At 38.3% G+C, this 15,030-nt stretch overlaps 1 protein-coding gene across 1 annotated transcript; it reads left to right on the top strand.

The window, feature by feature from the left end:
* Positions 1–13,024: 13,024 nt before the first annotated feature.
* LOC130749301 (ruBisCO-associated protein-like) lies at positions 13,025–14,079 on the top strand. Its single transcript, XM_057602636.1, has one exon. It carries the CDS (start codon positions 13,132–13,134, stop codon positions 13,930–13,932), a length of 801 nt encoding a protein of 266 aa, XP_057458619.1. The 5' UTR covers positions 13,025–13,131; the 3' UTR covers positions 13,933–14,079.
* The last annotated feature ends 951 nt before the right edge of the window (positions 14,080–15,030 follow it).

Genomic DNA, 15,030 nt, shown 5'->3' with positions numbered 1-15,030 from the left:
GCCCTGGTCTAAAAGCACCCTCTGTACATTGAAACCTTTTATTCTTACCATTACCACTACCGGATCGTCCGTATGGGCCTTGATTCCCTCGAAATCTGCAGTCGATATCACTATGTCTGGATGTGGGCACCCAAATGGTTCTGGATAGACCTATACCGATGCTGTCGCCCCCACTATCTCCCGGCCCGCCGCCGATACGTCGTTGCAAACTTCGAAACCTCCAGCGATTGTGTTCGTTGCTTCAACCGTTCCTCCACCCTCGCCGCTGTCAACTTCTTCAAATTTCTTTCCCTTCGCCGCTAGCGGACGTCTCACCTCGATCAATCGCCTGATTTGACCCTTCAGCATGAAACAGTCGGTGGTGTTATGGCCCTCTAAGTTGTGGTACTCACACCACCTCAACGAGCTCCCCGCCTCGCTTCTGGAGTCCTTTCTGCGCTCGCCGACTCTGTTCATGTCCTCAATTTCTGCCTCGAGAAGTAACTTTGCTAGCTCCTTGTTTGAGCATCCCTGCGACCTCATTCGCTGGCTTACCTTCGCTTCTCGGCGCGAGCACCAGTGTGTTCTATCCCCCATTCTTGGGCGGAGTAATTTCCCCTTATTCTTCTTTATGAATCGGCCAGCTTGTCTGAACCCGTGCTCGCGACTCGTTTCCTTGTCCTATACCTTTTCCCTTGCCAGAGTTACCTTTGCTGCTCGCTCGCCCTTCCTCTTGTGTGCTTCAATTTCCTCTTTTAAGATGTAGTACTGCGCTCGGGCGCGGACTTCCATCATTGAGCATGCCAGCTCCCTACTCAGCTCGCAATAAAATTCTCCCCGGTCCAAACCGCCTTTGAAAGCGCACACGCGCGGCTGCAATTCCCCGAACCTCGCGGATATGGCTCTGTATCGTTTCACATATTGTTTCAAGGTTTCACGTTCCTCCTGCCGAGTATCAAACAGATCCTCGACCGTCCTTGCAGAGAAATGGTCAAGGAATTTTGATGAGAAATCACGGAACTTAGCTATGGATCCTGGAGGCAAATTCGTGAACCATTCCTTTGTCGCGCCTCGAAACGTTGATGGAAGCATCCTACATTTCACAGCGTCGGAAACCGCGTACTTTGCCATCTTCGCCTCAAAACGAGACAGATGATTCTTTGGACTGGTTTGTCCGTCGTACGCCTCCAACACGAGGCTCGTCATGCCGTCCGGTACAGTCACCTCTCGTACTGCCGCCGAGAAAGGCTTGGTTCCGGCTGTAGCCGGTGCTTCCTCCTCCTCTTGATTCCACTGCCGGAGGTGATAGTAACTCAACTGCTCCTGTAAACACTCATTTTGCATCTTGAAGTCGCCACTTAACGCTCGACGTGCTTCTGTACGGCGATGTCTATCCAACCTCGCAGTGCGCGAGGAAGAAATGTAACTTCGCTCTGGTTCCTTGCCTCGTCGTCGGCGAGATGGCTCCATCAGGCTTTGGCGACGAACCGAGAATTCAACCACTTGCCTCTGAATCGCACCGGTTTTCACAGAAATTTGAACTTCTCGAAATCAAATTGCGAATTGCGCGGGATTCAAATCACGATCCATCAAGAAAAACTGGAGAGAAATCGCACAGAGAAACGAGCTTCACTCAACCGAATCACGATCCACGTAGTCCGGGAATAGAAATCTACCGTTCCCCACAGACGACGCCAAATGTTCCGTGCTAGAACATAGAGAGGGAGGGTAGTACCCAAAGTATGAGGAAGGTGATGAGAATGCTTAGAGAGAGAAGCCCTAACCACTTAGAGAGAGAAAATGTAACTGAATTTCAATGCTATTGTTATTCAAATGAGCTAAGAGTCCCTTTACAATTGGTATTTCCCTCCTATTTATAGAGGTGAAGTTGGGTTTTGGCGCCTTTAAATGAGTCATTTGGGCCTTGGGAAGGGTAGCCCAATGTCATGGCGCGTTCCCTGCCTAAGGTCAGGTTCCCCTGGCGAGTGACCCTGGGGTCTCGCCTAGTCCATGTGTGATTGTGTCTTCATTTACATATGCTTATCCGCTGCGCCAAACGAAGTAGATCATCATCTAATCATCATCCGTCGCTCGGATCTTACAGTTTTTAAATGACACAATTTAAACCCCCATTTCTTGTGCGTATTTTGGATCATCAAGAAGCATAAATTGCTAAGGTGTGAAACTTTTAGGGTTTAAATTTTTTTATATGTAAATTACTAAAGACATCCCTGGTCCATTCGTGAACCATTTTTAAAATGTCCACCCTAGTATGGTCATTTAGGAGAAACCATGCCGTCCTTTTCTCTTGGAAGCTCTTGCATAATTTTCATTTCACAACATAATATAAACATTTATTTGACACTATATAACATAAAGAGTCGAAATCCAACTAGTCGGTATAGTCATAGATGATTGTTGGGTTTAAGTACACATACACAAATAAAAATAAGTGCACTTTATCGCAAAAGGAATATAAAAATGAATTCCAGTTATCAAATCCGATAAATCTGGTAACTAATGCTCTTTTTTATTGTAATTTTTGAAAATTGTTTTTGAAAACTTTTTTTCAAGAAAAAACATCTTGAATTAGATGTTTTTCAACATTAAAAAATTATAATCTAAAAACTAAAAAATGAAACAAAAGACATCTTTTAGTTGTTCTGGTATTTTAGTTTTAAAATTGAAATTGAGAACTTTTTTCGAAATTAGTTTTTAAAAGCAAACAGATTTTTAAAAACAGAAAAAAGTTTTTAAAAACCGTAATGAAATAGGTCAAACTCTATAACGTACTTATATGTGAGCTCATTGTCTCGACAAATTAGAATTGTGTTTAACAGTTTGTTTTGATCATGTAAATGAAATAAGAAAGCAAATAACACGGATAAATAATTTTGAAATTGCTAAGTATTCGAATTCTATTCCTCGTATTTATATATGTTATTTAAGAATCCTACATTAGCCAACTCTACTTCTCAATTACGCCACAAGACTTTACTTGAACTACCTACCCAATGGCACTACCTACCAGGAGTGAGTTATTATTAGTTCTATAAACTCAATTATCTTTCTAATTCCATAGATTAGTTCTCCCACCGGAAGTAAATTAGCCTGCTACTGATGCTATTAATTACTTTGTATAGAGAATTAAGCGCAGAACGTATAATACACATATATGAAACTGAATAGTAAAAATATGTATAAAACATGTTCAATTCATCTCCTACATCAAAAGCTTGAGAGATAATGTTTTTCCATTCATTATACAATGATAAATCATATAAGTCCTAATAGCTAATTGATGTGGTCTTATTGCATACTTTTTAGTTTTTACTATAGTTTTTATACTATTTTGTGCCTAATTGTTACCTTACATTTACAGAGCTCATGTATTTCATGTTAAATGTCCAATAAACAACATGTCACAGATGAATAAAGTGGAAAAAAGGGAGAAAATCAAGTAAAATAGAGTTGTTTGTAAAGATTCACATACTGAAGAGGAGGTACTTCCATATATACTTAGTTAAATAATGAACCACAACCGTATCTTCCTCAAGCTTACTCGTGTCAACTAAATTGTGGCCATATTTATGCCTTATGTTGGCTGCGCCGCCTGTGCATATTGGTTGGCCACAGAAGTTGATTCATGCCCTATTCGATTTCTATTTAAGGAGAATGAATTGAAGCCAAAGAGCTAAAGGAGGGCACATACAAAGTATGATACAATAGAGAATATAGAGTAAGAGGCAGTAGAATTCCAGAGTTAGGATTCATAGGAGATTGCTGAAATGCTCTGGTAGAGTCATTGAAGGATCGATGTTTTCTTTTCTTTCTTTATTCTAGTGAAAGCTCTTATTATGATTTAATTTTGTATCTTGAGTAACTTAATATCTCTTTTGAGGTTGCGATGTACGAGGTGATTTGAACTCCGATTTATATATGTTTATCAACTTGGTTTCTGTTTTATATGGATGTGATCTTTTCTAAACTTAATCTTATGTGAAGTAATTAATTGTATCACTAGTAGGCTAGTTTACTTCTGACTGGAGAATTGAACCTATGGAACCAAAGAGATCATTAAGTATAGAAAATTAACAATAACTCACTCTTGATAAAGGTTTTAGGATTACTTTTGTGCCCTCAACTAGCCTAAAATACTATGAAACGTCTCCAAGGTAGCTTCTCGATTTTAACCCCTATCTAAGTAATCATGTCTACATGACAATTGCGGCTATGTAGTGTCCTTAGGTAGATAGTTCAATTATAGCCTGACGATGTAGTTTGTGCTTGAGAGGTAGAGTTGACTCATCTAGGATTCTAGCTATAGGGAAGAGAGGGGGGGGGGGGGGGGGGGTTGTTTCAAACACTTAGCTGTCTCAAGGCTTCTTTATTTTGACTTCTTATTTGAACTATTTGCTTGCAATTTTACGTACACGATCAGAAAAACTATCTTCAATATTATTTGTTTAAACGAGTCTCCCTCTAGAGTTAGACGTCACTTGGTCCCTTGTGTTTTGTAAGTAAGACTTCAATTCCTATATTACTTTTGCAATAGTGTGCACTTACTCTTATTTGTGTGTATTTGAAATGCACACTAACATCATAAAAAAAAAAAAGGAAAGTAATACTAATTCATCAATGTCCTCTATCAGAGCACTTTAATTAATAATCTTCTTCTGAATCCTAACACTGGAAGTTGATCCTCTAAGAACCTCTAATTTTGTCTCTCTGCTTTGTGTTCCCGCATGCTCTCCTTCCTATCATCCATTAGGTTTGGCATCATTTCCCTGTAGTAGAAAATATCAGGGCTTCTAAATGATTCTAGGTGCACCAACATGCACGGTGAAACCAGCAACAGACACATGAGTGATGGTGGAACGATACGATAGTGAATCCTATTTTAATAGAACAAATGCTTCATTTGATCAGAAAAACTATCTTCAATATTATTTGTTTAAACGAGTCTCCCTCTAGAGTTAGACGTCACTTGGTCCCTTGTGTTTTGTAAGTAAGACTTCAATTCCTATATTACTTTTGCAATAGTGTGCACTTACTCTTATTTGTGTGTATTTGAAATGCACACTAACATCAGAGCACTTTAATTAATAATCTTCTTCTGAATCCTAACACTGGAAGTTGATCCTCTAAGAACCTCTAATTTTGTCTCTCTGCTTTGTGTTCCCGCATGCTCTCCTTCCTATCATCCATTAGGTTTGGCATCATTTCCCTGTAGTAGAAAATATCAGGGCTTCTAAATGATTCTAGGTGCACCAACATGCACGGTGAAACCAGCAACAGACACATGAGTGATGGTGGAACGATACGATAGTGAATCCTATTTTAATAGAACAAATGCTTCATTTCACTTGAATTTTTTTCTCTGCTCCACTTTGTCCATATATGATCTGTCTATTACACGTTTAACAAAAAAACACGTGAATTTTGTAAAGACAATATAAAATGTAGGCACAAAACAGTATAAAAACCATAATTAAAATCATGTAAATTAGATGTGTATAATTGATAAATGCTGAATTTCCTTTAATTTTTTTTGTTATAAGGGGAAAATTAACGAATATTTCCTTTAAACAATGTCGAGTATTGTGCATACAGAAAATTCATTGAAAAAATTGACGTGATCAGAATGTGGGTGTTCTTAGCTACTATTTGTGTGTTGACTTCTCTTTGTGTGCTGACTTTTGAACAATGTTGATTCGAATGTCAAAATCTTCTTTGATACTAGAAGTCAATGATATTCTATACGAATTGTGCATAATTGTTCTTCAAGAAAACTATAACAAGCAAGAGAGTTTCTTTCTTGTGACAAGCCATTGAAACACTGGTAAAGGTTGAAGAAGAAAAAAATGGAATCTTCTATCTAGCACCGGCCAGTGGTAGCTAGGTATAATGATAATGTATACCTAAATCCTAATGTCTAATAATGTGGTAAGTCCCATATCGAACACTGAAGAAATGCAGTGGGGGCCTTTGTGCTTAGATGGAAAAGTGAACTCTTCCCAATGAATAGCAGACAACGAATCTAGGTATGGTCCAACAAAGGCCCTTCCATTGTAGAGTTTTGTTTCCTCTTTCTTTTCTTTTCAACACCACAAACAGTTTCTCCACTACAGTCACAATTTCTTTGACATTCTTGCTACTTGGCTGTGTATTAGTTTTGATTCAGAAACTTCTCTTATAATTTGTGTTTCCATGAGCGTGTTCGTGTATAGATTTCTAATTTTCCATTACATTCACTTAAAGTATAGATGACACAATTTTATTTTCGGATAAAAATAAAGAATAATGTTTAGTTCCTCATCCATTTCCACCTCCACTTTTTCAAAATGTGAAGAGAAGTGAGAGAAATATAATAAGTAATATAATATGTGAAGTGACAGGAAATGCAGAGAGATAGAAAGAAAAATGAGTAGAAAAAAGATGGAAGAAAAAGTGATGTGTGAATATATCATTACTCAAAAATAAATGAATTGTTTTCCAAAATTTGGTTAAATGATTTTCATCTTGGATTAACTTTGAACTAAATAGTTAGAGATCTTCCTCCGTTCAAATAGATCCGATATATCTAATGATCCGAACCAAACTAATGTAATTGGTTTAAATTTGTTTGGTTAATGGCTTAATTGCACTTTTGGTCCCCCAACTATGGTCTTCCTGCGAAAATCATCCCCAAACTTCAAAATTAGCAAAAGACGACCCTGAAGTTTACACCCGGTTGCAAAATTGGTTTTCCGTCCAACTTCCGTCCAAAACCTAACAGATTGCTGATGTGGTATTATTTAATCATATTTTAATCATAAAATATTAATAATTTAATTAAGAAATATAATTTTTATTTTTGGGACTAGTGACAGAGATAATCCGTCACAATTCACAATTCAGTCACTAAATTTCTTCATCTTCATCAACATTACCGTGAGCATTTTGATCAACCTCTTTCCCTAACATAATCAAAATACCATCATCACTGGAACCTTTCCCAAAATCATCATCAAAATACCCATTATCATCACCGCATATATACAAGATGAAATTGCCAGACCAATTAAAAGGAAATTAATACGTGTTTGTCATAAAAATAAAAAATCTAAGTTATTTTTCCTGAATTCTATCATCAACCCAAAACCCAGAATGAAGAACCCAAAATCATCACCCCAAACAAATCACCCAAAACTTCATCCCTACCACAACCCCCAAAACCCACTAGGGACGAGTTACGACCACAACGTGGTACCAAGGAGCTGTGGCGGCGGTAGAACCAGATCTGGCTGTTCCATCTTCGATTTTCAGAGAAACAGAACCCATCTTGGTTCTGCTATGGTGCACGAACACAGAGAGATGAGAATCAATGGTACATCAAGAAGCCAACCATCACCTCTCGTGAGATACAGACCGATGTGTGTTTGCTTCTCCCTGCGCGGATGAGGCCGCGCGTGCGTTGGACGACGTGGTGGCAGTTGCGCGTCGCCGGTGCCACGCCGTGTCGGCCCTCCTTCCCATGCCATCCTCCAACCTCTGCGACACCTCAGGCCCAACACGCGGCGAGAAGTTCTCTTCGCCGCCGCAGCTCCAACTGTGTGTGCTGGAGTTGTCTGTTGTCAAGAAGCTCGTCGGCGGCGGATGAGCCTCTGGTGTCAAACTCCCTCATGGCCGCTATCAAACGCTCCCAAGGCTGTCACGAAATTCACATCGAACCCAGTCAACCCATCCGTAGGTCTACACAGCTAGCCACCAAGCTCCTCCCTTTCCCCATGGCCACAAGCTTCACCATCTCATCACCATCATTTTGGTTCCGCACAGGTATGGTTCAAGGAGGTGACGGAGGGTGAAACCCAGAGCGGAACCAAGATGGAGAAGATGGGTTCTGTTTCTTATCATTAATTTAGGGTGTAACTATGCATATAATTAATTTAGGGACGGTTTCTGGTGTAGGGAAAGGGCGAGATGGGTTCTCTTTCTTAATATAGGGATGAAGAAGATGAATGATGGGATTTGAAATTCTGGAATTTGGGTTCTGAAAGAAGAAGTTGAAGATGAATTTAGGGTTAAGATGAAAGAAGAAGATTTAATTAACTAATTCGCTAATCATTAATTAATAAATAGGTATTTTTGAATTTCTTAAAAATACTTTGATTTTTTTTAAAAAGACCTGCTGTTATTTAATTTAAAAATTATTTTTTTTTCAGTTAAAATTAATTTAGAAATGTCATGTCATCATTTTCAGTTAGATTTTGGACGGAAAACCAATTTTGCAACCGGGTGTAAACTTCAGGGTCGTTTTTTTGCTAATTTGGGGACGATTTTCATAAGAAGGCTATAGTTGGGGGACTAAAAGTGTAATTAAGCCTTGGTTAATCTATAATTGGTTCGGTTCCCAGATTTGTTTTTTTCAACTCGAACCAGGTCATTTGATCAATATTTTTTCCCCATATTTAACCTTTATTTTATACATTTTAAAATTTAGTATCAATAACCTTTTTTTTTCTAATTGATAACACTAAAAAAGTATTAAAAATGCATTTAAAAAAGAGAGACGACGTGGCCCTAGGTTGATCCAACCCGCCCGGCGCCCGCCGTTGGCATGCGAAGTTGATGAATTGAGTGAGGCAGTTTAGTAAGATGATTCGCCGGGTTGAATCCATTTTGTCATTCCAAGTCCTTAACTCTCAAATTGTGGGTTAAGAGTTGCACAAAAGAAGAACAAAGAAAAACAGAGATAGAATGTGATGGACCGAACAAAAAAGGGGAATGGATAGAAATCATTGTGTTGTGTATACACATTTTCTTCACAGCTCATAATTTGTATCAGAAATTAATCTCCTTGGGCTTGTCGATGATCACTTTGTCAATTGCCTCTAAGATGTTTGATGTGTCAATTCAGATTGGACCTCAATGGGGGGCTTCCAATTCTAGGTCCCTTTGAACTGCAAGTCCCACTTAATGGTCATTTTCGGCTATATCCTAAACTCTACAACTTAGTGGAAGGTTGACAATTGATTGAGATCGATGTACAAATAAGATGTGTGCGAGCATATGCCATATTATGATAGTGAATTATGCAATTTTATTAGCTGAATTTCGCTTTCTTGAATCGAAGATTTTAAATTACAGAGGTGGTTAAATGACAATTGTTAATATTGTGAAAATTTACGGTTAAATGCCACCATCAATACAACTGTAATTACGGTTACGATGTAGTTATAATGAAGTGAAAAACATTAGAGTTGTGACTTTGACCGCAATTTAAAACCATGAAAAAGAAAACTATGTGTTTTTTTTTATAAGCAAAGAGAAGAGTGAACTATATGTGACATTTAAGTGTGTAAAATTGGGTTTCAAAATGTTTAGAAATAACAAAAACTCAACAGGGGTCATTTTCACACGTTAGTGCATGTCCATCTAAACAAGAAAAGGAGGACCTGAACCTCCCCAAATAACTAGGCTTTTTGGTGAATAAATGGGGAGTATAGCTAGGATTATCATGGCGTTGAAGATGTGAATGCACAAAGGTCAACTCAATCTTAATCCTCAGAAAGCTAGATAAGCTTGAGCTTCTTCAATTAACCAATGGTAAGAAAACATTGTGGAATGTTGAGTCAAAAGAATCTTGGGTAAGAAGAAAATGCTTGAATCAAATCACAAACAAGCACATTTTGCAGCAACCGGTCGCTGCATACCTCATGTAACTGACGTGTTTGCAGCAACCGGTCGCTGCATACCTCAGCATACCTAGGTGTTGTCATTGAGATAAATTTCTGGCCTTTAAAAATCCATTAATAATCGTTTATGTGTGTTAGTTCATCAAATTATGTGCACATTTTCCTTCTTTCACCACTCAATTCCACTTCCATCTTGTAAGAAAAAATGACAGTAGAAAAAAAACTAAGAGATCTAATAAGTGATGAGATAGAACAAAAACGTGATAAAAATGAAAAAGACTTAAATCCACTTTTTGACCCTCATGTTTTAACTTTTTGTGATTGTCAACCCTTATTTTTTTTTTCTACGAATGAGAACCCTATTCTTTTAAAACGCTGCACCGTTTACCCTTCCGTCCAAATCCGTCAAAAACTTCACGGAACACGCTGATATGGCCTTCCACGTGGATAAAAGGGGGATTTAAAAAAAATTGCTTAAATGCACTTTTGAACCCTCATGTTTACATTTTTTGTGATTGTTGACCCTGATCTTATTTTTAGTTTGAATGGAGACCCTAATCTTTCAAAACGTTGCACCGTTTACCCTTTCGTCGGAAGGTTAGGTAAGTGGGTTCAGTCAAGTTTTTGACGGATTTGGACGGAAGGGTAAACGGTGCAACATTTTGAAAGATTAGGGTCTTCATTCGTAGAAAAATAAGATCAGGGTCAACAATCGCAAAAAATATAAACTTGGGGGTCCAAAAGTGCATTTAAGTCAAATGAAAAATAGTTGAAAACAGGATAAAAGAGAAATGACTTAACTACACTTTTGGTCCCCCACTTTCATCATTCGTTCGAAAATTGTCCCCAACAAAATTTATTAGCAGAAGACATCCTCAACGTTAACTGTCGTTTGCAATTTTCGTTTACCATCAGACTTCCGTGAAGAAACTAACGGCTGGGAGCTGATGTGTCTGTTTTTAATGACATGACAAAGAGAGATTGAGGAAGGGATGCCATGAAGGAGAACACGTGATTCTCACGTGATTTGAGCCACCCCATGTGTGAGACACGTGACCATGGATCCAATAATAGTAAAACCCTATTTGAAAATGAGAGGGACCATTTTCGCACAATTGAAAACACAACCGCCTCAGTTAGGGTTCGGTGGTGAAGAAGAAGTAGCGAACGTTGCGATCGACGGTAATAGAGCGGCCGAGGCGATATTTTGAGACATGGGAAGGACGCGGAAGAAGCCAACATGTGTGGGTGTGATATCAATGCATGTGTTGTGCTTTTGTGTTGTTGAGTAAATGGTGTGTGGTGTGGTTGATATCCTGCATTATTTCTTTGGCTTAATTTATTGTGGCATTTGTTGTTTATGTTCAGACCCACTGTTCCTCAAACGATAGACATGTAATTGTGCAAGTTTCTCATGGGGGCTTTGTCTTATGTGGGAGGCTCAATTGAAATTTAGAGGGTGGGATATATAGATGAAATTTCATCTATTAAAGTGGGTAAGATAGTTAAAAGTTGTGGTCAGATTGCGTGAGAATCACGTGTTCTCCTCCATTGCATCCTTTCCTCAATCTCTCTCCGCCATGTCATTTAAAACAAACACATCATCTCCGAGTCGTTAGTTTCTTCACAGAAGTCTGACGGAAAATAAAAACTGCAAATGACAGTTAATGTTGGGGATGTCGTCTGCTAATAATATTTGTTGGGGACGATTTTCGCACGAATGATAAAAGTGGGGATCAAAAGTGCAGTTAAGCAAAGAGAAAATTAGATGTGAGTATATTAAAGTTGCATGGCCATAGAACTTAGCTTGCCATACTCTGGATCATGAAATCTATAGAACTGTGGGCAGGGCTAGCAAAATAGCTAGTGACTTGCTACAAAAATACTACTGAACAAATGTTTTGGACTCATTGATCTTTATTGGGCCTAAGCTTTATTGTATGCACATAAACAATTGTTTCAATTTTGAAGGTCCAACCCTATATTTGACCGAAAAAAAGAGTCCAATTCTATAACACACATTATGAGTATTAATGTTGGTCCCTCCAACATGTACCAATATTTATGTGGTGCAAAATTAGACCAATATTTTTTACTAATAGCAGGTTATAGTTATCCAACTAACTTTATTTTTCTTTCAAACTTGCAATATTTTAATTTTAAGGATTCATACATCTTAGTTTTTACAAGTAGAGTTATTTGTTTCTCCTTTAACTCAAGCTACTCTTTTCCAGCATCATCGCTTTCACCCCTCCAACTCCATGTCTCAATACCTATCTTTTAATCGCCACTGAAACATTAGTCAAAGGTGACACTAATGTGCACTACCTAACCTCCTTGCGATCTTCAACCATCATCTTCCTCCTTCACACCCTCTGCATCCCCATCTATGATTTCTCCCATTCCCTCCTCCATCTCCCTAAAAATCACACCTTCACCATCACCTTCTACTAAAGAACTTCGCTTTTGAAGTGTGACTAGGTCTCCGACCTCCTATGCCTCCTCATCGTGTTCCATCGCCCTCATGTTGTGTTCCTCTTATTGCTCTTACGAATCAGAACCACATTGACTTGGCACTAACATTGAAAGCCATGGTTACTCAAGAAATCCAATTTGCGTCTTTCCGAGCCCAAATTGGAGCATTGGTCGAGCAACAACACTAAATAGGAATGGTGGTGACGGTTGTTGTGTCTTTGTCAACAATAACATAACAATTGTGTTTGACTTGCGGGGGAGCAGCGTGGTTTGCCTTGTGGTGGAGGGCGATTGGATAACAACTATGGGATTTCCGCAACTAGAGTTCAACTAATGGCTAATTGCAATGATTTGTTGTTGTACAAACTAGAGATAAAAATAAGTGGTGGTCTGAAGCATCATTGATTATAAACCCTAACACACACTAAAAGGTTAAAGTATATTTGTAGGACCTTAATAAAAGTGTTGGAATGAAAGTGGATTTCTTCAATGTCAATAGAAAGTCTCCTATAATAAAAGCAAGAATTTATTTATTTAAAATGTCAATATTTATTTTGAAAAATTATTAAATAATTTAGCAAAGTCTTCTAACAAAATTTGAACATCAAAATTTAAAAATAGAAAACCATCAGAAATATTGAAAATACTTTGACAACCCATTTTGTTAGAGTTCCATTTTAAAGAACTTAAAAACAAGTGAAAGAAGCTTTCAGAAATCTCAAACAACATCCATAACCAACCAATGAGGAGGAGCTAACTTTATTTTACTTAGCTACTCCAGTGATGAGTTGGTGAAATAGTTTCTTGATGTTGCTAATTGCCTGGATATAATTTGAAGGTAACTCCACATCTTGCTTCAAATTTCACCCTCAACATCCACTTGCCCTGTCTCAAATATCTCTTATACTAAGTTACTAACTATATATAAAGTGCATCTTTGATTTCCCAATTTGTCATTGAAATCTAAATCATTAGTCCTCTAAATTCTTCCATTCCTACAATGTCTGCAATTTTCCGACAATACACCTTTGATGACTCATTCCAACAAGTCTTCATCTCCCCCAAATTCCTCAAGGAATACCAGATTGCTCTCACCTTCGCCACCGACTACGACGACAACGACGCTGCCACCAACGGCGTCTTCCGCCCCACCTGGGACCAAACCAAAGTCACACCAGAAGCAATCGAACGCTTCAAAAGAAACCACCCCGGCGTCAGCATCAAGGTCTACATCACCATCGGAAACCGCCGCAACCACCGCCCCTTCCACCCACTAGACACCTCATCATGGATCCAAAACGCCACCGAATCACTCACCGCAATCATAAAAAACAAAGACTACAACCTCCAAATCGACGGCATCGACGTGCTGTACGAAGGCATTGATGCCTCACCAAGTGATTTTACAGAGTGTGTCGGGAATGTGATAAAGAATTTGAAAGAAAGTGGAACCATCACAGAAGCTTCGATTTCTCCATCGTTTGGGTTGAACAGAGATTTTTACTTCAAATTGTACAGCAGTTTACCGTTGCTGATTGACTATGTGGATTACCAGTTCCAGAATGAGGTTGCCCCTGTTTTTGCACCCAATGTTCTGGTGGGGCTGTTCGAGAAGCTTGTGAAGGGGTTTTATCCGAGGTGCAAGGTGTTTGCTGGGTACAGTGCGGAGAATGAGGATTGGGGTTCGTTGTCGCCGATTGTGTTCTTTCTGGGAGGCATGGATATTCTGAAGAAGAGGAAAGGTATTGGAATTTCCATTCATTACCATAATTACTACCAGGAAGCTTCACATGACGAATGAATCATGATGATTTATGTATATGATGTATACACATAATTATTACAATGTGCGGTGTGTGCTTGATCGATGCTAAAGCCACACGTCTGCTATGATGTATGTAACTATGATTTACCATTGTCTTGTTTAATAAGACCCCTGGTCGCTATATGGTGCTGATATATAAATTCAAAGTCTGAACCGATGGATAGAATGTTGAAAGAGGACAAGACAAGCTTGATATTGAGATTTCTCACACAGTCAAAATTGACAAAAAAATATATATATAGCCCAATCCAACCGTTTTGTTCTCTCTCCCCAGTCCCACAGTCACTCTTCATACAGCTTGTGATTAAGGCCTGTTGACGAAAAAAAAAAAGATAAGGCCTGAAACAATCAAAGGGGAAGAGAAAATTGATGAGAATTGCAACATGAATACTAGAGATATAACTAAAATAATTTTTATATATGAGAAAACAATCATCACATTCAAGCTAACTTTTAGGATAAAGTTAGGTTCCAAATTCTAAGAAAAATAAGAGCAAAAACATAAAAGTGATAATAAATTTAGTTGTTTGTTGTGGTACCTCACGGCAGATCAAGATGTGGTACCTTACATGATGTGTATTAATAAACACACATGCTCTAATCGAGTCATACATACTATAAATAAGATGCACCAATAAATATACATGTTCCGAAGTAGAAGCGTCGGGCACTGTTGAGAGATTATTTACTACTCTACAATTGAATCTCTCAAGACTCAATTGTAGTATAATAAAGGGTTTTTTGTCATATTCACAAGGAAGTCTTTCTCTACTTAAATTACTCAAGCGATGGATTCCCAAAAGATTGATGATTGTTTCGGTAACCAAAAGCACATTTAAACAAAGCGATATACAAGATTATTTATATCGAGAGAAAAAATTGTTGGACTTGGAGTTCACCATTTAACTACTTAGCATTCCATGATTCTGTATGCAAATTCATTCCTATCAATGATTCATCTACATCATTTATACCCTACTTCATTGATTCCTCACATTAGTGGATATCTATAACTCACTTTCCTAAACATTGATTCCTCACATGCATGACTAAGTTAAGGTATCGTTAAGCTCA

This window comes from Lotus japonicus, chromosome 3 (genome assembly GCF_012489685.1).
Source record: "Lotus japonicus ecotype B-129 chromosome 3, LjGifu_v1.2".
Lineage (NCBI taxonomy): Eukaryota > Viridiplantae > Streptophyta > Magnoliopsida > Fabales > Fabaceae > Lotus > Lotus japonicus.
Note: the sequence above shows the minus strand (reverse complement) of the source record. Positions and strands in the feature narration are given on the sequence as shown.